Genomic DNA, 21532 nt, shown 5'->3' on the forward strand with positions numbered 1-21532 from the left:
TAAACACGGCAGCCCCAAGGTCAGCGCCATGTGAGGCTGCACCGGTTGTACGGCCCTAGAGCTGGCAAGCAGCAGGGAAGGCCCAAGTTATATGGCAGGGTTGACTAAATTATGCGGCAACTAAAGGCAGATTAATGTGGCAAATGTTGTGATAGTATTCATTATTTTGTCATTTTTATGGTCTGACCTGAAAGCACAGCTGTCCCCAGACAATTATGTGAGCATCACTAGAGAGAGTTTTTTACTCCAGCCACATGTTGGGAGCCAGGAGTGCATGCTTTGATTGGGCAGAAATTGTGTGCTTCCACAAAAAAGTGTTTGGCCTTTACACAGATGTGATAATTTACTTTATTTATCCAGCTGTTTGAACATGACATTGTAATGCTATAACATTGTCTTAGATAACTAGATAATTTATGGTGCTGTTCTCTGGCAGCAGCACTGGTGGGAGGAGGGCAGTCATTAACCTGCATGGATGTTTACGTTTGGCCTATTTGATAGTAATGCTATGCATTACTATACAACATTCCATTAAAGCCAAGCCAGACATATTGGCATTGCCAATGCCTGTAACACTTGTTAATATTGTCTGGGCAAAGATTCCACTTCATCATTACCAGTTTAATAACCAAATATAGCAATAAACCACAGAGAAGTGTCAGGTCAACCTTTGCGAAGGCCCTACCCCTGAGTGACCACACACATTGGCTGCATTTTTAGTAACTTTTGATCAGGTTGAGCTAGAACCAATTTAAAAAAAAATGAAATCTACATATTATGCAGCAGATAACGCATGATGTGGCAAATCCATAAGTATGTGTACGACACATAGGTTGCAAAATTGCATCATTCCAGTTTCTCTGACCATATGTTGGAATTTTAAACAATTTCTCATCATTCAGTTTACCAACTCAGTAAGGATGGAAGGCTGTGTGGGACTTGGCAGGTCTCAAATTTAGGATTTTCTGAGCTGATGTCAGTGATGTGACTTCAACTCACCAAGCCATCTTGCCAGCCTTAACCACACCCTGTCTGATTACTGACCGCTAGGTTTCGCTGCTGCACCAATTTATGTGTCATTCATCCAGATTCATACTGTTAGTGACAGTCAGACTGCGCCCAGACAATTGTCTCCCAACACAAGGAAGTTGAGAACTCTGCTTGCTTGCTAGTTTGCACATTACTCTAAGCACTAATCCAATGAACGTGCCCCAGGCATGCGACTAAAAGTTCAACATATAAAATAATGCATGAAGCAGCACTAATCTGACTATAGAGTTTATGAACATGGCCAAAGAGCAGGCAAAGAGCTATTTTTTTCCTCAAAAATTGTCTTTGTAGATTTTTTTCATATCAGCAGCAATACATAGAACTGAGTAGCCTGCATTATGCATTCTAACAGCTATTACTATACACAGCTTTTATCGGTAAATAGGGTGCTTCCTGAGGTTTAAGTCCTATTGAAGTATAGCCCATAACCTCAGTCAAGTTTCCCTCTCATATAAGTGCCCTCCCCTGTCCTTAGTCCCTCCCTATACCATTATTAACCCCTCCCCTGCTCATGACGGAGCCATTCCGTCATGAGCCACGGTTGCCGTGTGCTCATGACGGAGTGGTTCCGTCATGCCGCGACCCTTGGCGGCCGCTCCGCCCATGCGGCGCTGTTTCCCCGCCTGTGCGGGGGGACAATGCAACTGGGCGGAGTCATGACGGAACCACTCCGTCATGAGCACAGCTCAACCGTGGCTCATGACGGAGTGGCTCCGTCATGAGCACAGCGCCACCGCGCTGACCCCCAACCCCCCCCAGCGAATTCCCGCCACAGCGAAGGGGTTAATAGAACTTAGTATAAACACATGTGAGAAATAATAATAGAACAAAAGAATAGAAACACTAATCAGGTACTTTAGGGGTCAATGTACCTGTTATCAGTACCCTTGAGTGTGGATCCATTCGCTGTTAAGAACTGGTACCCTGGAGGGACAGGTTATGAGCGGGAGACCCCTGGATAGTCAGCGGTCCCCAAACATATCCAAAGTTTTCTAAATCATCCCTGAAGATATCACTCATCCTTTCCAGTGTGATTGCCTGCCATGGACGTGCATGCCACTGTGTCAAGGCTGGTGCCTCCTTTCTCCTCCACACTGCTGCTATTGCCACTTTTGCCATCCCCAGGCAGAGCCACATTGTGACTTAATTACTTTTTGTTTGGTAATTCAGGATATCTGCCCGTAGACCCTGGAGAGCAAAATCCAGGGTGTTTGGGATTGGTTACCCCAGCACATCTTTGATTTGCGCTAAATTCTCTTCCCAGAAGGACCGGATTGTCTGGCAATCCCACCAAATGTAACGCATGTCGCCTAGGAGCCTGCAGCCTCTCCAAAAAAGGTCTGAAGTGGTGGGAAAGGTTTATTTTAATTTTGTGGGATATAGGTGCCAATCATACAGTGCTTTATATTGGGCCTCACGGAGGCTTAGAGAACAATTGTGTTTCGATATGTTTTTCCAGAGAATCTTCCATTGTCTGTCTGTGATTTCTTGCCCCAAGGTGTGTTCCCAGAAAGAAGTATGGCATAGTGGCTGGGTAGGTAGCATATGCAGCAGTAAAGAAAAGAGATGGTCTCTTTGGCTGACTCAGCCCCAATCACAAAATGTTGTCTGGGTGTGAGGTTCGTAGTTGTCAACACTCCGTCCATCATCGCCTTTGGTTTTGCTTTGTTCGCCCTAAATTGGCTGGGTATGCCCAGACGTGGGTCCCTTGCTCACTTTGCCACTGGATTCAAGCTAGCCTGGCTGATGACGGCTGATTAGCCAGAATCAGTTCCAGGAGGCTTGTTTCCGGTCCAGGGAAGACATGGCTTGGCAGTTCGGGCTGGACTGTTCCCATGAGGCACAGGGTCGGAATGATTTGCAGATGGTCATGTCTGAACTGGGGTGGCGGAGTGAGCTAAAGAATGATGATGGATTAAACCCAGATCAGTTGACTGGGGGTGAGTGCTTGCAATGTTCAACACTCCGTCCATCATCCCCTTTGGTTTTGCTTTGTTCGCCCTAAGTTGTCAGGGTATGCCCAGACGTGGGTCCTTTGCTCACTTTGTCACTGGATTCAAGCTAGCCTGGCTGATGACGGCTGATTAGCCAGAAACCGGTCCCAGGATGCTTGTTTCCGGTCTAGAGAAGACATGGCTTGGCTTGGCAGTTCGGGCTGGACTGTTCCCATGAGGCACAGGGTCAGACTGATTTGCATATTGCCATGTCTGAACTGGGGTGGAGGAGTGAGCGAAAGAATGATGATGGATTAAACCCAGATCAGTTGACTGGGGGTGAGTGCTTGCAATTTTCAACACTCCGTCCATCATCCCTTTTGGTTTTGCTTTGTTCACCCTAAGTTGGCAGGGTATGCCCAGACGTGGGTCCCTTGCTCACTTTGCCACTGGATTCAAGCTAGCTTGGCTGATGATGACTGATTAGCCAGAAACCGGTTCCAGGATGCTTTTGTTTCCGGTCCAGGGAAGACATGGCTTGGCAGTTCTGGCTGGACTGTTTTCATGAGGCACAGGGTCAGACTGATTTGCATATGGCCATGTCTGAACTGGGGTGGCAGAGTGAGCTAAAGAATGATGATGGATTAAACCCAGATCAGTTGAGTGGGGGTGAGTGCTTGCAATGTTCAACACTCCGTCCATCATCCCCTTTGGTTTTCCCTAGTTGTTACCTCCCATACCTCCGTCTGTAAAGCCCAATGTCTCAGCTGTAGGTAGCGGAAGTGTTCAGTACTTGGAAGGTTGAAGTCCCTCTGGCAATACTCAAACATCAGTATATCCCAATTACGAAAAATATTGGAGAGGGTGTGACAGCCCCCCTCCCTCAATGGTCAAAGGGGCTCGGTTGTACAGCCAAAGGAAATGCCGGGCTGTAGGGAGGAAGGTATGCTGTCCAATTGTGTAGCTTTTTTACCTCATCCCTGTTCTTAAGAGTTGCTCTTGTGGGAGTGCTCAAGTAAGCATTTTTGGGGTGATCCGCTCGTGGCTTCCACAGGATTGCTCTGTCCATGTGGAGCCAGTGCTTGTCCGATTCCTGCATGGACCAGTCTGCAATGACTCTCAGTTGTGCTGCATATAGTAATGTTGGAAATTTGGTAGTGCGAGCCCCACACCACCTCGTCTTTTGGTTGCCATAACAATTTTAAGGGCAGTCAAGCTCTCTTGTTCTGCCAAAGGAATTGGGTTATCATGGTTCAGAGGGTCGGTAAATAGGCCCTGTCAAGCTCTATGAGAAGGCTCTGGCAGGGGTGGAGAAATTTCGGCAGCACTGTCATCTTAATAGCATGTATTCTGCCGAGCCAGTGGAAGTATAGTGGAGCCCACCTTTTTAAATCAACCCTCAGCTGAAGCAAGAGTCAAAGAAAGTTACCCTAGTGTAGACTAGATAGTTTGGGGGTTATCTTGACTTCAAAATATGTGAGCTCCTTCTTCACCCACTGAAAATCGGTCGAGGCCACCAGGGAAGTAATGTCTGCTATCGATAATGTTAGCTTAAGAAGGAAGGATTTTGTTAAATTAATACGTAGGCCTGCTACCTCCTAGAAGAGTTGTAACTCATCCTGAAGTGTTTGCAGGGAGCGTTGTGGGTCAGAGAGGGTTAATAACATATCGTTCACAAAAGGAGATTTTGTGTTCCATTGATCCAAACTTGATATCCCGAAATGCTGGCATCGCCCTGATCCTTCCAGCTAGGGGTTCTACACTTAGTGCAAAGAGTAACGGAGACAGGGGGCAGCCCTGCCTCCTCCCTCTTCCTAGGGCAAAACGTCTGAGCCCACTGCTCTGACCAGGACCCTGGAGCAAGGTGCAGCGTAGTTGCAGGAATCATGGCTATAAAAAAGCCACAGAAGCGAAATTGCTGTAAGGTATGTAAGAGAAAGGGCCAATCAACCCTGTCAAACGCTTTTTCCGCTTCGAGACTGAGCAAAATGGCGGTATATGTTTTTTAGTAGCTTTCTCTATTAGGTAAATCACCCTCTTCACTTTGTTGTATGTCTACCGGCCTATGATAAAACCCGACTGATCTGGATGGATCAGGTTGAGCATTAGATACCATAGCCTCACAGCCAAAATATTTGAATATAGTTCTAAATTGAGTGGTGCTTTGGGTCAGTATGAGCTACAGGTCTGTAGGTCCTTACTTGGTTTCAGTATTACCTTTGATCGCAGTCTCGCTCATAGTAGGTGTGACCTCACTGATGTTAGCAATGTGTTTAAAGAGGGAAGTCAGATGTGGGGTTAGTACGGAGCTAAAGGATTTATAGAATTGTGCTGTAAGCCCATCTGGGCCGTTGGACTTTTGTAGTTTTAGAGTTACTATAGCCTGTCGTACCTCCTCTTTGTTGATGGGTTGCCCTAGTTGTTCATTTTGGGCCCATGTGACTTGCAGTAGTACTACTGTGTGTAAATAGTCAAGTTGCGCTCGAGAGTTGGCAAGGTCAGCTGTGTATAGTGATTTATAAAATTGTCTATGGGTCAGGGCCTTGTCATCATCCTCGGTTGCCACTTCTACGGCGGGTTTACGTATGTCACCAATATACTCCCTTTCTCTGTGTACCCTGAGCTAACTTACCAGATGTGTCCCCACTTTATTACTATGTATATTAGCTGTTTGTTTAAGGCGGAGCAGCATCAATTCTGCCCTGTAAGTATAGACTGCGTTCTGTTTCCCCCTCACGGCTGTGACTTTTCGCTGAAGGATCAAAGTAGGAGCCACTTTGTGGGCCTGTTCTGGGGTCTTCAGGCCGCTTTCTAGCGTTACTTGTTCCCTCGTCCTTTGGTCATTAAGTTTGGATATTAATGTCACACCATGGCCTCTCAGGACTGCTTTGAATACATCACAGTTATTATTGGGCGTGGTGTCTTGTGGTTTATTCAATTGGAAATATTCCCTAATGGCCTTCCGCGGGTCATCCTGGAGCATTTTGTCATGGATCAAGGCATTTATGAAGAACCAGTGATTCTATTTAGTTGTGGGGTTGTTCCATTCTAGAGCTACAACTAATGGGGTGTGGTCAGAGATTGTGATAGATTGAATTGTCACCTCCCTTATGTCGTGGGATAGTGCCTGGCTAAGGAAGATATAGTCCAGCTGGGAATATGTACGGTGGACGTGGGAGAAGAAAGTATAGTCTCTCGTTTCAGGATGAAGCTCCCTCCACCCGTCAATGAGCCCCAGATTGTGTACTGCTTGTTTCAGCCCCCTCATAAAGTTTCAGGTAGGTGCCCTAGGGTGGTGTGTGCTGTCAATGCCCGAGTGCTAAGTAAGGTTGAAATCCCCCCATTAATATTATTTTCCCCTCTGCAAATCCCCCTTTCAACATTAAAAGAGAAGTTATTAAGGTCACCTGGTTTGTTTTAGTACATCTGCTGCTGGAATAGTGCAGAGTCTCCCCCGGATTTCCCCTGCACCACCACTATTCTCCCCTCTTTATCCATCTTGTATCCTCTGGTTGAAATTTCAGAGAGGAGTGGAAAAGCAACGCCACATCATTATGTCTTGTGGGGTCTGGGGAATGTCTTGACCTAGGGGAGGAGGTGAGACAGCAGGTGAGACAGCAACAGGCTGACCTGCATCTGGAGTGTAGGGGAAGGAGTAGCCCTTAGAGGTGAAGAGGCTGTGTTGCTGCCATAAAACAATTGTCCCATCTCCTGCTGAGTGATTGCGAATCCAGACCCCCACTAATCAAAGGGAAGAAGATGTCACTGGCAGGAAGGTACCCAGAACTGGTTTGAACAGGGGTCAGTGCCCCCATGAACACAAAGATTTCAAAGCCATTGAGGGACATAACTATGAGAGCTGAAGCCCCTGAACTTTGGAGAATGGCTTGATCAAGATTGAACAAGACTGGAGCTACTTTGTGGTCAAGAGGAACCTTTGCCAAGGAAGAAACAACTGAAGAGACTGAAAGAAAGGACTGACCCTTGCTGTGTGTTCTGGGGATGGCCTGCAGTTTGCTGTTTTAACCAAGGAAAGGCTGAAGGGACTTTGCTGTGAGCTGTGTCCCCCTGCTTGAAACAACTTTGCTGTGCTGTGTCCTGAAGTAACTTATCCCCAAGGGCCCGAGGTGAGCTGGCTCCCTGTTGCGGAAACTCAGGAACACAAAAGATTCCAGGAGAGTCTCAGCGACGCTGTGTGTGTGTGCTTTTTGCAGCCTGAGACCCTTGTAAGGAGTGCCCTGTGATCGTGGGCACCTGGAGTCCAAGCGAGTCTCAGCGATGCTGTATGCATGTGCTTTTTGTAGCCCGAGCTCTTCGTGAGGATCTTCCTGTTATCGTGGACACCGGAATCCAAGTGAGTCTCAGCAACGCTGTGTGCGGGTGCTTTGTGCAGCCTGAGACCTTCGTGAGGATTGCCTTGTTATCGTGCACCCGGAGTTCAAGTGAGTCTCAGTGACGCTGTGTGCGTGTGCTTCATGCAGCCTGAGATCTTCGTAGCAGTAGCAGCCCGGGCCGACAGCCCCGGAGGAGCTGAGCCGCCGGCTCGAGACCGCCATTGCCAATTCACAAAGATTGCATTGGAGGCCCAAGTCGCTGGAAGAGGAGAGGAGAGTGAGGTCGCATCCCCCAGGTAACGTGTGTCGATGCCTGGGGCAGGGTGCGGGCTCGGAGGGAGATGCTCTCGGCCTCTCTCTCATTCCGGCAGTGCGAGCCTCTGCTTCGGCTCGTATCGCGGCCTGTACTGGCCAAGGGAGTGGCAGTACCGGGGCCGGAGCACGGAGCTGCACTTTTTGTTATATTATACCCGTGTTGGGGGCAACTGTTGACAGAGGCTGACTGCGAGTCAGCACGAGCGCCAGAGAGACCGCCTACGGCACCGTGATCGGCAAGCCTGTCTGTGCCCAACCGCGACAAGCGTCAGGGGCCCTGGTCCTCCAACCACCCACTGCTACGACTAAGCTGCCCTCCACGCTCTCAACTCCCGAAGAAACAACAACTGCCAGATGTCCACACCGAACACCACGCACGGCCAATTCTCCTGCAGACACTGCCGACAAACCTTCACCAACCCCGCACCCCAATGGCCACCGCCCTCCGGCCGGACGCCAGCACACAAGAAGCCCTGAGCTGCATCCTCATAAACGTGCACTCCCTGCACAGACTCGCAGTAGAAATATGGGACCTCCTCGACACGATCTAGCCAGAAGTCGCCTTCTTCACGGAAACCTGGACCAACCCCACCTTCGCCTCCGACATCACGAGCGCCATCCCTGATGAATACAAGATCCACAAGAAGGATCGCCCTAACAAACCAGGAGGAGGACTCGCCATCGCCCACAAGAACTCCCTCTGACTCACCACCTCTACAATTAACGACCCCTCATCCCCATGGAACACCTCCATTTCCAGATCCACACCAGCCCCAGAAAGACACAACGCTGCACCCTCACCTACAGACCTCCAGGACCTCGAGTTGCGTTCACCACTACCATCACCTACCTCATCGCCCCCCACGCCATTGCATCCATGGACTACATACTGCTCGGAGACCTCAACTTCCACCTTGACAACCTTAGCAACCCCAACTCCTCCGCCGTCCTGGAGAACCTCACCAACTTCGGTCTGAAACAGATCGTAACCAGCCCCACCCACAAGGCAGGACACACCCTCAACCCCATCTTTGCAGGAAGCAACAACATTCACTTCAGCCACACCACGCAAACCCCCTGCACGGACCACCACTGCGTACACTTCTCTTTCGACAAAGCCACCGCTCACAAACCTACAACATACCCTCTGTGAAGGAACCGGAGCAATGTCAGCAAGGAGCACAGACAAGCTCGCCCCCCTCCGCAATCCCGACAGACAGAGCCCCAGGAAGGCCACCTGGTTCACCACCAACCTCCAAGAATCCAGATGCACCTGCAGACTTCCCAAGAAGAACGCCATGACAGAATACCACCAACTCATCAGAGCCACCAAAAGGACCTTCACCCAGAACAAAATCCTTGCCAGCTCAAGCAACTCAAAATAACTTTTCAGCATCATTCAGGAATTCATCAGTCCCCCTAGCAAAGCAACGGATGTCACACCCTCCCAGGACCTCTGCAACAAACTCAGCTCCTACTTCCATCTGAAAATTAAGTCCTTCTACGACAACTTCAACGAACTGACACCAGGCACCGAAGCCACTCCTTCCTCCAGCAACGACAGCCAGCCAAACATATCCGCCTGGAACCCAGATCACCACCGAAGACACCGCCACGACCATGAAAAGTATTCACTCAGGAGCTCCCATGGGCCCCTGCCCACCGCACATCTTCCACAGAGCCGCAGCCGTCATAGCACCTGAGTAACGACACACAGTCAATGCCACTTTCGAAGCTGGCACTGTCCCCAACAACTGGAAACGTGCAGAAGTCAAGCCCCTCCTCAAGAAGCTTCCCTTCCGCCCAAAGTCACCGAGAAGAATGTCAACGTCCAGCTAACGAACTTCATCGAAGAGAACTCCATCCCGACCCTTCCCAACCTGGATTCCGCAGCAACCATAGCACTGAGACCGCCCTCTTTGCCGCCACAGACGACATCCATACTCTCCTCGACGAAGGCCACACTTCCGCCCTCATCCTACTAGATCTCTCTGCAGCCTTCGACACCGTTTCCCACCAGCCTCTCACCGCCAGACTCCACTACGCGGCCATACAGGGAACTGCCCTCGACTGGCTCCGCTCTTTCCTCATCGGCAGAGCCCAAAGAATCAGACTCCTGCCCTTCCTCTCCAAACTCACAGAGATCAACTGCGGAGTACCCCAAGGATAATCGTTTACGCCCGCGCTCTTCAACATCAACATGGTCCCCCTCGCCGCCATCGTCAGGCAGCATGGACTCAGCATAGTATCCTACGCAGACGACACCCATCTCATCCTCTCCCTTACAAAGGATCCCAACACCACCAGACTCAGCTTCCAGTAAGAAATGAATGAAATATGTCGCATCCTCGATGAGTAGTTGCTGCTTGAAGCTCAACTCGGAGATGACAGAAGTCCTCGTCCTCTGGCCCACTCCCTCAGCATCACCTGGTGGCCCACACACCTCAGAATCCCTCCCACTCCCACAGACCATGCCCAAAACCTCTGAATTATACTCAACTCCTCCCTCACCATGACAAGACAGATCAACGCCGTTGCCTCCACCTACTTCAACATCCTTCACAAGACCTTGAAATGGATCCCCCCACAAATCCAGAAAGACCATCACCCACGCACTCATAACAAGCAGACTGGACTACAGGAATGCCCTCTATGCCGGAATCAACAAATCTCTGCTCCACAAACTCCAGACTATCCAGAACTCCACAGCCAGACTCGTCCTCGGCATCCCACGACATGAACACATCACCCTACACCTGCGAAATCTCCACTGGCTCCATGTCAAGAAGAGAGTAACGTTGAATCTAATCACTCAAGCCTACAAATCCCTCCACAACACCGGACCCCAATACTTTAACAAAAGAGTCTCTTTCCACATACCCAAGAGAAAGCTCCGCTCCTCCAACCTCGCCCTCGCCGAAACCCTGCGGATCTGCAAAGCCAGAGCAGGTGGAAGAGCCTTCTCCTACATATCAGCAACGACCTAGAACGAGTTCCCGATCAACATCCGATGCTCCCCCACTCTGCACACCTTCAGGAAGACCTGTTTTTTCAGCTGACTCGAAGCTGCTCCCCCCAACACCTTGAGGCCATCACGGATGATTAGCATGCTTCACAATTCCCTGATTGATTGATTGTCAGGGCTTTTTCTCTACAGGATGCCCCCTTATCTTCTAGGGCTCCGGCGGCTATCCGAGTGCTCTTCACCCACATCCCTGTACCTGCTTCTTTAGGGGATCAGCGCTTGTTCCCTTCTGGTCATGGTGGTGGTGGATCTTCAGGCTGCCATCTTGGGTTCAGACGTGCACAGGTTTATCCACGACTCCACACCAATGTCCTCGCCTACCCCAGTTTCATCATGGATGCTTGCTGGTAGTCGGGACCCACCCGCACTGATGTGGATGCTTCTCCTAATCGGCAAGGTCCAGAGTCGGATGCACCGGTCAGGGGCTGCAGGACATGGAGCCGCCTGACTGTCGTTCCAGCGCACGCCTGTTCCTCCGCGTACCGTCTCTCCTCTGCTGTGAGTAAGTCCTGGTCTTGATGGTGAAGCATTTGACTGGACCCCGTCTGGGCCCCAATCCATCTCTGCCATGGGCTCCGGTCGTAGTAAGTCGTGCAGCTGTAGACCCAGTCGCGGGTCCTGTGCCGTTTCAGTCGTCTCGGCATCAGCCACCATCCGGCCCCATAATGTATCTGGACGGTTCCATCTGTATAGGGGCTTCTTCCTAGGGTTTACATTGCTCTAGGGTTCTGCTATTGGCCTCCCACAACTCTTCATATCCCTGTGGTTGCTGTCGGTGGTAATGGAGCCATCGTGGATCATGTCCACATGGCCATCTAGGCTGGCCACGCCCCCCCCAACGAGCTATTATTAAGTGTAAATGTCTGAAATGTATTACACTGTCCCAGTCAAGATGGTCTGCTGCCCATATGAGATATTTACCGAATGCTTGATTTTCTGTCCATGTATGCAGGTAAGCAAATGTATAGAAGGTAAACCTCGCTACAAAGCAATAGAGCTGCACAATCAATGAGAAGGGGTTCTTCGATGCAAAGAATCCAAATGGGGATATGAATAAGGTAAATGGGAGCTAGGAACGGCAGGAGGTATGGGTGAGGTATAAAGAATAGCCAGGGCTGCAACAGGGTGTGCTAGCTACCTTGCAAAGACGCCTTTCATGGAACCGTATAAGAGCAATGCTCAACAGTATGCAAAAGCCTTGCCAGGATACCAAATGAATCAAATCTTGGATCATTCCCACGCAATCATTTTACAAATTACATTCCCACAGATTCAAAGAAGACAGACCTTGCACTCTTAGCCAATGATGTTACTGTCATCTCTTTGTCTTTGATAAAAGTAGTTAAGAACCTTGAAACATAGGTCAGCAGACTCTCTGACTAGTACAGTGACTGACAGATAAACCTCAACACATGCAAAACCGCGTACCTTAATTCACAAGAAAGATTAAAGAGCATAAATAGATCTTACTTCATTGTCTTCAATGGAAAGGCAATAAAGTTGGAAAACAGCAGCTCCTACCTTGAGGTGATACTCAACTCTAAACTCAAATGGGGAAAGCACATTGAGAAGGCTTAGCAGAAGGCATCAACCAAACTAGCAGCATAACCCCCTCTTCTGAGAATGAAGTTAATGCCTATGTGGAGTAAGGTGTATGCAATCAAAGATATGATCCAACCCACAATGTCACATTCTTCCCTGGTGTGGAGTGGTTACCAGGCAAACTATTGAAAATCCAAAAACATGATCCAACGGATAACAGCAGGTGCTCCTTGTTTCATAAGAACATTAGGCATCCACAGGACTAATATAGAGATATAGGCATTGAAATGTTGGACAACCACCTCTGCGAACTCAACAATAAATTCTACTTCATCAAAAGGAAAACCCACTGATCAAGAAACTTGATGACGTTTCTGCAAATCCTTTTTTCCATTACCTGTGGCCAACCACAGCGCTGACCAAGGGAAATTAACTCACCTGTGGAAAAAGTGTCTCAGATCAACAAGAAAACAACAGAGGGTGGATGCTGTGTTATGGAATCCAACTGGGAAGGCATTCTCTATCCTCAGTGCAGAGCAGCGGGGGATCTTCCATTTACTTTCCTGCTTCATGCATTTTCTGATTTCACATCTGCTGATGTAACTGATTTGTGTTTTGATGGTCCTCCAGACGATTAGATTTTTAATGTTAGACATGATGCAGTGCTTTTACTAACTGCTCTCAGGTTGATGCATAAAAAGATGATGCAGGTTGCAGCCTATAGAGATCTGATTGTACGTATTGCTTGGTCAAATTTACACAAATCTTTTGTGTTAGGCTGCAGTATAAATGATGCTCTTCAAAAATGCCATGTAGGTGACTGGCATCTCAATAAGAGAGGTATACCTTCATCAAGGTGAGACCGGATTAGTGCACTTAAGATAATTCTAAAGTCTTCCTCTGGTTTGTTATTGAAGGAATACCCTCACTCTCTTAAGTAACAATGGCTGATGCCAGGCTGTCTTGGTTTTCTCAGTGTGTGTTGATATGGAAGCCTGATGAGCTTTCACTGTTTTGCGTAGTGGACAGAAGTCTTCTAGGTTCATTTCATCCAATGATGCCAAGACTTCTTATTGGTTACTGGCATTCTTGCAAAGAAAAAGTTTGTCCTTAGTTAAAGTCCACTTAAATAGGTCACAGACGTCCATATTTAAGTGGTTACAATGAAGATTTCGGATGCATGATATTGTGACTTGATTTGATCCTTAGGTAAAACTGGGTGTTGTTTAAATATATCAGTGGATACTGCCATAAAAAAAACGCCCAAGGATCCCATGCATAAAAGTAAAATTCCTGGTGGATTCCTTGATAGACACTGCATGTTGTTGAGTAGCCTCAGATTCAGAGGACATCATCTAGACTAGGTCGGATCTCTGTGACAAAATAAATGGAAACAAAGTAGGGCGGTGCTCTAAAATTATTTAATGTGAAAGGTTGTTCCAAACGGCTGGTTGGTCAATGGTATGAAGTGCTGCACAGAAGTTGAGAAGGATTAGAAGAGTGTGGGGTTGTTGTTGACCTCAACATGCAGATTATTGTCCTCTAATTCGGTGATCACTTTCTTCATGATGCATCTTATTCTGAACCAGACTCTTAAGCCTATTTGAGAGTGTTGGACTTGATCTTCTTATGGAGCTGATTAGCAATGGTTATTTTTATTTTCTTTCTCAGAGAGACAATAGATGCTTGATTGGAGGATAGCTAGCAAGCTCTCCATGGGAGAATCTGTCATTTTTTCAGGACATCTGTGAACCTTTGCCTTAAAACTTCCATAACCTCACCCAAGATATCCATCATCAGTCCCAGAACTCATCCTGTTACAAACACACATAGGCATGATTACCTGTTCGTGCCACACATATAATTCCTTATCCTACCCACAACCCAATCAGAAATTATTTCCCAAGCCAAAGTCTCCTAAATACATACTCCTCTCAAGCCCATTATAATCCACAAAGGACTGCAGCATGTAACAGCCACGTCTCTTCCATCATTCTTTGACATCGGAGGCCAATTATTTTATGTTACAGACTTTAAAAATGAAAAAGGGATGTCATTTATCTATCTTAAATTGTGATGCATGGCCTGCATAATCTTCTGAAAAGAAAGTAAATAATTGTAGGAGTGTAGATCCCATCTTTTCAAATGTTAGTGCCATTTGTTTTAAAGGGAAATGGAAAAAGTTTTCTTTTTGTGTATACATTTAGCATGACTCCCTACAAGAATACAGTAATGGCATTTGAATGCAGTCATGCTACCTCAAAAACTCATGTATTTGACAAATTTCTGACAGGAGGCTGTGGTGAACTGTAGAACAATGCACTCTTTCTCCAGGACACGCCACACTTGATGAAAGAGACTGTGGATCATCAGTGACCTGTAGGCCTCGGCTGCGAGTGCCCCAAAAAATTCCACTATTTTGGTAACTGCTCTTACAGTACATATAAGGATTATGAGTGCCATGGAAAACACTGTACCCCTGGCAGATCAAGCCTCCAAATCCACATTTTGCCTAATTTTCAGGGGAAATCTGGCAATTGCTGTTATTCATAACATCTAATAAAGAACAATTTCGGATATCGTTATTTGACCGGTGCAATACAGAACAATGCAAAAACACAGTACTCTTAATCGTGGTCCTAGTGTCCCTTTGTAAAGCTCTGCCATGCAACAGGTGATCTGTATTAAGCCTAGGCGGAGTTCACGGAACTACGGGTAGCAGAACTACGTGAATTGCAAAAAAACCTCTGCCGCGCTACGTGGAGCTCCGCAAGCGGGGGAGTGCATTAGAAAAATGCAGTTCACAGTAATTTTCAGTGCCAGGTAGTTGTCCACACTGTGATATTTTCGCGAATAGCACCATGCACAGTGTAAGTGGGCGCTGCTTCCTTTCTTCAGCTTTCTCAATGCAAACTGACAGATTCTCAATGCGAGCGGTCACGAGCATATGCGGCTACCGGCATTGAGAAATCCGACCACCCTCGTTGAGAAATCTCGCTAGGAGGTTGATTTCCCTTGCTCGCGCTCACCAACTTGCATTCACGAGCGTGAATGAGGAAAAATCTTGCAGGGAGGGGAATTCTTCTTGCTCGGCAACTTGAAGTTGAAGAGCATGAGCGAGGAACAAAAACTCCACTACTCTGCGCGGAGCAGAGTTTTTTAGAACTCTGCAAGCTCCGCATTACGCGGAGTGCGGAAAACTCTACAATCTCCGCAAACGGAGCGGAGTTCACCGTCCTGGCTTAATCTGTATCACAAGGTTTAGATCTCTGTACAGAGAGGCTGGGGGGGGCAGAGGAACCTCTTTTGATGAAACTGAAGTTTATGATTCCTCTTGTAGTGAATGTAGATGACACTGAACAATCTTCTAGATGTGAAAAAACTGAACACACACACTGATTTTTTTATTTTTTTATTAGAAGTAATTTGAAAAGTTTCCACCATAGCACAAGCCAAACATTTCCAATATGAGTAACTTTCTTTGTGACTTTCCTTATTATAAATAAAAAACTGAATTATTTGGTTGCAGTGTATTTATGTGAAAGAAGTGACTTTGTAATGCTTCTTTCTGAGAAGCCCTAAACAACTGCGAACACGATCAAATATTGTTTAATTCAGAGAGCAGTAGAAAGATACAAGAGCATTGTAGGGAGAAGCTGAGGGCTCAGGGCATCGGTGAAGTAACGGCTACTACGTAAGGTGAGATGTCCATCATCTCTTCAGGATCATTTTCAAGACTCATCCAGTAACAATCACTCAGACGTGATGCTCAGAGCTCTCAAGGGTTCCAGGTCCATGTGGAAGCAGCTCATGCAGTCCATTATTTGTATTTGCATTCTGAGATTTGAAGTCCTGGTTTTATAATGGGATTCGAAGAACTACAAATCTTAGAATGTAAAGACAAACAACATAGACTGGCCGTGTGACTCATGCATGGAGCTGGGAAACTTGAGAGCGCAGGATGTTCTTAATGCACAGCCTTCTCCTCATCAGTCCTCACTCTCTCATATGATCTCCTGAACGCAAAAACCCAAGTTACTCATCATTAGTCACTAGAATTACTTTGTGCAAGTCACTCTTAACTATGCTCTCCTGAATCAACTAGCCCATCTTATGGCTTATTAGTTCCCAAACTCACCCTGTGACAGTCGCTCTCAGGCATGATCTCCTGTACGTACACCATGGGTCCCTCCAGGCTGTTCGAGCCTCCGCAGACCATCAATCCAAGGCTCCCTGATTTAGGAATGGAGATACTCTGGATACCGGAGTCATTAGAGAAACTGCAACCAAGAGAACTACATGTCAGTATCATACAGAGGATTCCCTCCATTCAGGTAGGATATGAGTAACATACAAGAGAAGTGTTGGATTGGATGCAAGGATGTCTCTACAGTGGTGTCTCGATGTGCCCAATTCAAGGATTCATATCTATCAGAAAAGGCATAATTACAACTGGAATCTTTATCTAAAAAGCAAGAGCAAGATAGAGAACATTTTTGAAAATAATGTTAGAAATGCAGAATTTCTTGGGATCCTCAGATATTCTTGCTATCGGTTCTCAAAAAATGTAGATATTGTTATTTTGAGGAGCCATAATATACACTGACCTCTGTCTTGTGATGTTGTTCCAGTGACAAGACTTACATTTATCAAAACAAGTTATGTTTTTCAGTGCAATATTAATCTTTTACCTGTCTTCAAACTAACTCTTCCTCTGGGTTCATTTTAGTACATTATCTGATTCAATTGTGGTTCCCAGGAGTGTCTCTATACAGTGATAATGTAGTGATATGCCAGTGTGTAGCCAGACCTTCAAGAGTCTCATTCACCTGTGTCTGAATTATTTGAGGCACACAAACTCCACAGCATGATAAAATGGATTATTTTAATAACCCATCTCCATAAAGATAATTTTCCTTTACCTCTTAGTCAGAATGATAATGGGTCGGGTAGAAATTATGTAGGATCCAAGGTACACATTACATCACCTGCACTGGGGATAGAGTGTACATTGAATTTGTCAGTCAAATGTAATTGTCTAAAATTGGTGTAGAAGGAAAATGATTGCTTGGTATTTGGATGATTACAGAAGGAAAGGACAATTATGGGATGTTGAAATCATTCCCGGAACTGCATCTCCTGGTTATCATTTGGTGAAGATCTGGTGAGCTAGCAGACATATTACAATCATATATTTATATTAGGTAATTATTCCTTTATACATTATAAAGAAACAACAAATGGTCCCTGCTTTAGCAATTAACATCTCTGTGTATTTATGCAGAAGAACCACAAGCTATTTATTTATTAATTTATTTTAGAGTTTTATATAGCACAAACTTTACCCGAAGGTATCAGAGCACTTTACAGAGTTTGCGCTGCAGCATTTACAAGTAGTACAGAACAGAGAATATAGGGTAATATGATGCGATATTTAATATACAAAAGGTGTTGTAGTGGCTATGTGAAAGAGTTCAGAAGTAGTGATGCTTGGTTCATACAGGGGAAAGGGGGTAAATGCACAATTCTATCCAGAGGTAGCGATGTTCAGGCTCATTGGAGTTGGAGGAGACGTGTATCCAAGGGCATCCACTGCTTTAGGAGGTAGGGTTCAGGTATTTGCTGAGGAGAAGTAGCTTTAGGTTTTTCATGAAGTGTAGGAAAGATTGAGTGGTACGAAGATCCTATGGCAGGGTATTCCATATTCTATGTGCATTTCCTGAAAACGAATGGGTGAATGTTTTTTCTTTCTTGAATTTGGGTGGAATTAAGAGTTGAGTGTTTGAGCTTTGCAAAGATCTCTTTCGGCCAGCTTTTAATAATTTGTTTGCAAAGTAGATAGGAATTTTCATTGTAGAGAGCTTTATGGGTTATGCAGGCTGTTTTGAATATACTTCTCACTTCGATTGGTAGCCAGCTGAGTTTTTTAAGAGTGAGAGTGATGTGATCAAAGTGGCTTTCCCTGAAGAGGAGTCTGGCCGTTGCATTGAGTGTAGATTTCATAGGGAGAAGGTAGTTTTTTGGGGAACCGGTGATTGTTGCATTACCATAGTGTAGCTTGGAGAGGAATAGGGATTACACTACAGTCTTTACGTCTTATGGGGAGATAAAGGGTTTGATTTTTTTTAGGTGTTTCAGCGTGATGAAGGAACTTTTTGTGGAGGTATTGATGTGGTCTTTCATGTTCAGGTTTTTGTTTAGTGTAATCCCAAGAGATTAACGGAGTTAGAGATAGAAAGTTTGCAGGTTAGTGTAGTTAGGTTGTCAAGCCCGTTGTGGACAGGATGCGACCCCCCCCTTCAGGTTGGATGAGGAGGGGTTCAGTTTTATTGGGGCTACGTTTGTAAGTGGTTGTTAGTCAGCCAGGATTGTACCATGCAGAAAGTATAATTTAGGTGGTGGATGTCTTTGGATGATGAGATTTTAAAGTAGAGTTGGGTGTCATCTGCATAGAGTTGGTAGGCGATTTTGGCTTGTTTCAGGATCACTGCAAGGGGTTCCATATAGAGTTTGAACAGGGCAGGAAATAGTATTGATCCTTGGGGGACTCCTTGTGGGACTGATATCGCTGGTGAGGTAGAATTATTCAGTCTGATTAAGTGAGGTTGTTGGTTCAGGTATGAGGCGAACCACTGAAGCACAGTACAGTTGATGCCTGCACGTTGAGAAAGGGCGTTTAGGAGAATTTTGTAGTTAAATGTATCAAAGGCAGTGAGGAGGTCCGGGAGGATTAGGATGCCTGCCTGCCCCTTGTTTAGGGATCAGTGTAGGTCATCCGTGATGTTAAGGGTTGCAGTCCCCGTACTACAACCTTTCCTGCATCTAGATTGACAGGTGTTGCTCAGGTTGAATTTTTCAATGTGGTTGTTGAGTTGTGAGAGCACACATTTTTCGATGGTTTTTGAAAGGAGAGGATGGTTAGTTATAAGTGTGTAATTATTAAGGTCATTTGGGTCTGCGTCTGGTTTTTGGAGTGTGGCAGTAGGGAGGCAATCTTTGGTAGGTGAGGAATCTTTGTTGCAGGGAAAGGAGGTGTGGGGGTACAGTGAGAGTTTGATGCTAGTTATTTTTATAGACAAGAATTTGGTGAACTCTTCACATCGCTAACAGTGTCATCTGGTGGATGCTGCGGAAAAGAGGAGGTTTGGGGTTTAAGATGTTGAAAAGGTACTTGGGTCTGTTTCAGGAGTGGTCAAGTAGATCTCAGAAGAAGGAGGATTTCTCTCTGTCAATATGGTTTTTGTATTTTAGGCGTTCAGCTCGGAGGAGACAGAGAGAGAGAGAGATGAGTCAGCGAGGCTTGTTGTCTCCATGTTCTTTCAGCCAGCCTAAGTTGTCATCTCTCATTGTTGAGGTCTTTATTGCACCAGGATCTGGAGGGGATCCTTCTTAACTTTTTGAGTTTTAAAGGGAGGATCATGTTACGCAGTTCTGACATTTTCGAGTTATAGTGAGTGGTGAGGTAGAATTTGGGAAGTGATTAGAGATCCTAACTCTGGCTGAAGATTTTGGTGCATATTTCTTGCCCATTGTTTAGCATGTTTAGTTTGGGTCTGGAGCTTAGGTTGGTTGGCATTGAGATTGAACAGAATTAGGTGGTGATAGATCCAGTGAGTGGGAAATATGGACTGGAGGGAAATGGTGTTATGGTTGGAAATTATTGCATTGAGGATAGAGCCTTTGGTGTGGGTTTGTTTATTGCATTGTTGGGTAAGATCGTTAGTTTCAAGGACGGTGGATAAATCTTTAATTGTTATATCTTCTGCATCATTCAAGTGAAGGTTTACGTCTCCTAGTATAATGTCTGTCCAAGGTCAAGTTTAGATTGCAACAAAGCTACCCTCAAAAACCAAAGAGAAACCAAGTTATAAAGCATAATGCCCATCAAGAGGACTTGACAATTCAATGCTAAATTCAGGAATCCAAAAATTTACTTATCCTAGTCTAATCCATCCAAAATCTCTCTACAAGTTGTTGGCACTGCAAGGTACACAGAATACCAGGATACCCAACTCATAACTAATTTGCTCCAATATTTTGCGGGACCTGGATCTCACTTCAAAGACTTTCTCCACAGTTATCTTTGTGATTTCTCATTTTTCTTTTTTCCTGCTAGCAAGCAACAAGCTCAGAGGGGTATGGGGTCCCCAGGGCCAACATCGGCCCGGCAGGGGGGGGCAGCGTAGCCCTCCTTCCATAAAAAAAACTAATAATAATATATATAAAAAGAAGCAGGCCCAGGGCGATGGGGTCCCCAGGGTTGAAATTGGCCCAGGAGGTGTCTGCTCCATCTCCCTCCCTTTAAATTAAAAAAAGAAAAGGCCGGTCCCGGGGGATGGTGTGCCCGGAGCCAAAATTGACCCGGGGAGGGGGGACGCATGGCCCCCTTCACCCACTGAAAAAAGGTATGGCCTCAAACTAATTTACTAGGTCCCTGTGAGGGTAACAGGGAATTCAGCGCCGGTCAAGGTGTCTATTTCCCTCTTGTGAAATTTGTTTATATAAAAGAAGCATAGCAGCTTTATGATAAGCAATCTTATTTGATTGTACTATATTTTATATAATGTCTAAACATTATGAAGAAGAGAGGAATTGGCAAATAAACTGTTTCAATATGTACCAACTAGGGGTACTAATCTAAATACCAGAAGTAATGGCAAGAGTCTTAAGGAACTGTTAATTAAATTAGAAAGATTACAGAAAAAATAATCTTCCAAATGGTGGGATGCAATGTTGCTTAAGAAATATTTGGAAGTCAATCGCAACCTTTGAGGGTTAAGAATTAATATCTTTCCAACAGAGGATTACTTAGATGAAAATAAAGCAGATAAGTGGGAAGCTAAATTGAATCAGACTAGTGGAGAATTAATGGATATGCTAATAGAATTTGCAGAATCTCATAGATGGATGTTGACTAAACAAATAGAAGATCTATGTAAAGAAATAGAATTTCTCAACTGTTCTCAGAACACTAAATAGAATAATGAAATGTTAGAAGGTATTACAGACAAATCACAGGTAGAACTGCAAGAAAGAAAAAAAACAGAGATTGTCTAGAGATGGAATAGACTATTCTACAGGATGAGAACATTTGATACTACTATGAAAAAAGATTTAGCTCCTAAAGGTAGACCCCTAATGGACGATAATTCCAGTGTAAGCAGTATGTCAAGTATAGCGATCAGTGGGAGTGAGACAGAAAGTTATAATCCTGCGACATCACATCCTAAAACTTCCTCATCTTTTTTATGGGAGATGAAGGGAATCAGGATGCTGCAGATGCAACCACAAATAAGAACTACAGAAGGTCAGAAACAGGGAAAAGAGACAGA

General features: G+C 45.7%; 1 protein-coding gene across 2 annotated transcripts in view; it reads right to left on the reverse strand.

Moving 5' to 3' along the window:
• The window catches only part of LOC146789845 (syntaxin-binding protein 4-like), a 1170683-nt gene that overhangs the window by 691440 nt on the left and 457711 nt on the right, over positions 1–21532 (reverse strand). For both annotated transcript variants that reach the window (XM_085632209.1, XM_085632208.1), the window contains exon 8: positions 16339–16480. In XM_085632209.1, the coding sequence (XP_085488335.1) occupies positions 16339–16480 (142 nt within the window). The remainder of the gene's footprint in view (positions 1–16338; positions 16481–21532) is intronic.

Source organism: Triturus cristatus, chromosome 10, assembly GCF_964204655.1.
Source record: "Triturus cristatus chromosome 10, aTriCri1.1, whole genome shotgun sequence".
Classification (NCBI taxonomy): Eukaryota; Metazoa; Chordata; class Amphibia; order Caudata; family Salamandridae; genus Triturus; species Triturus cristatus.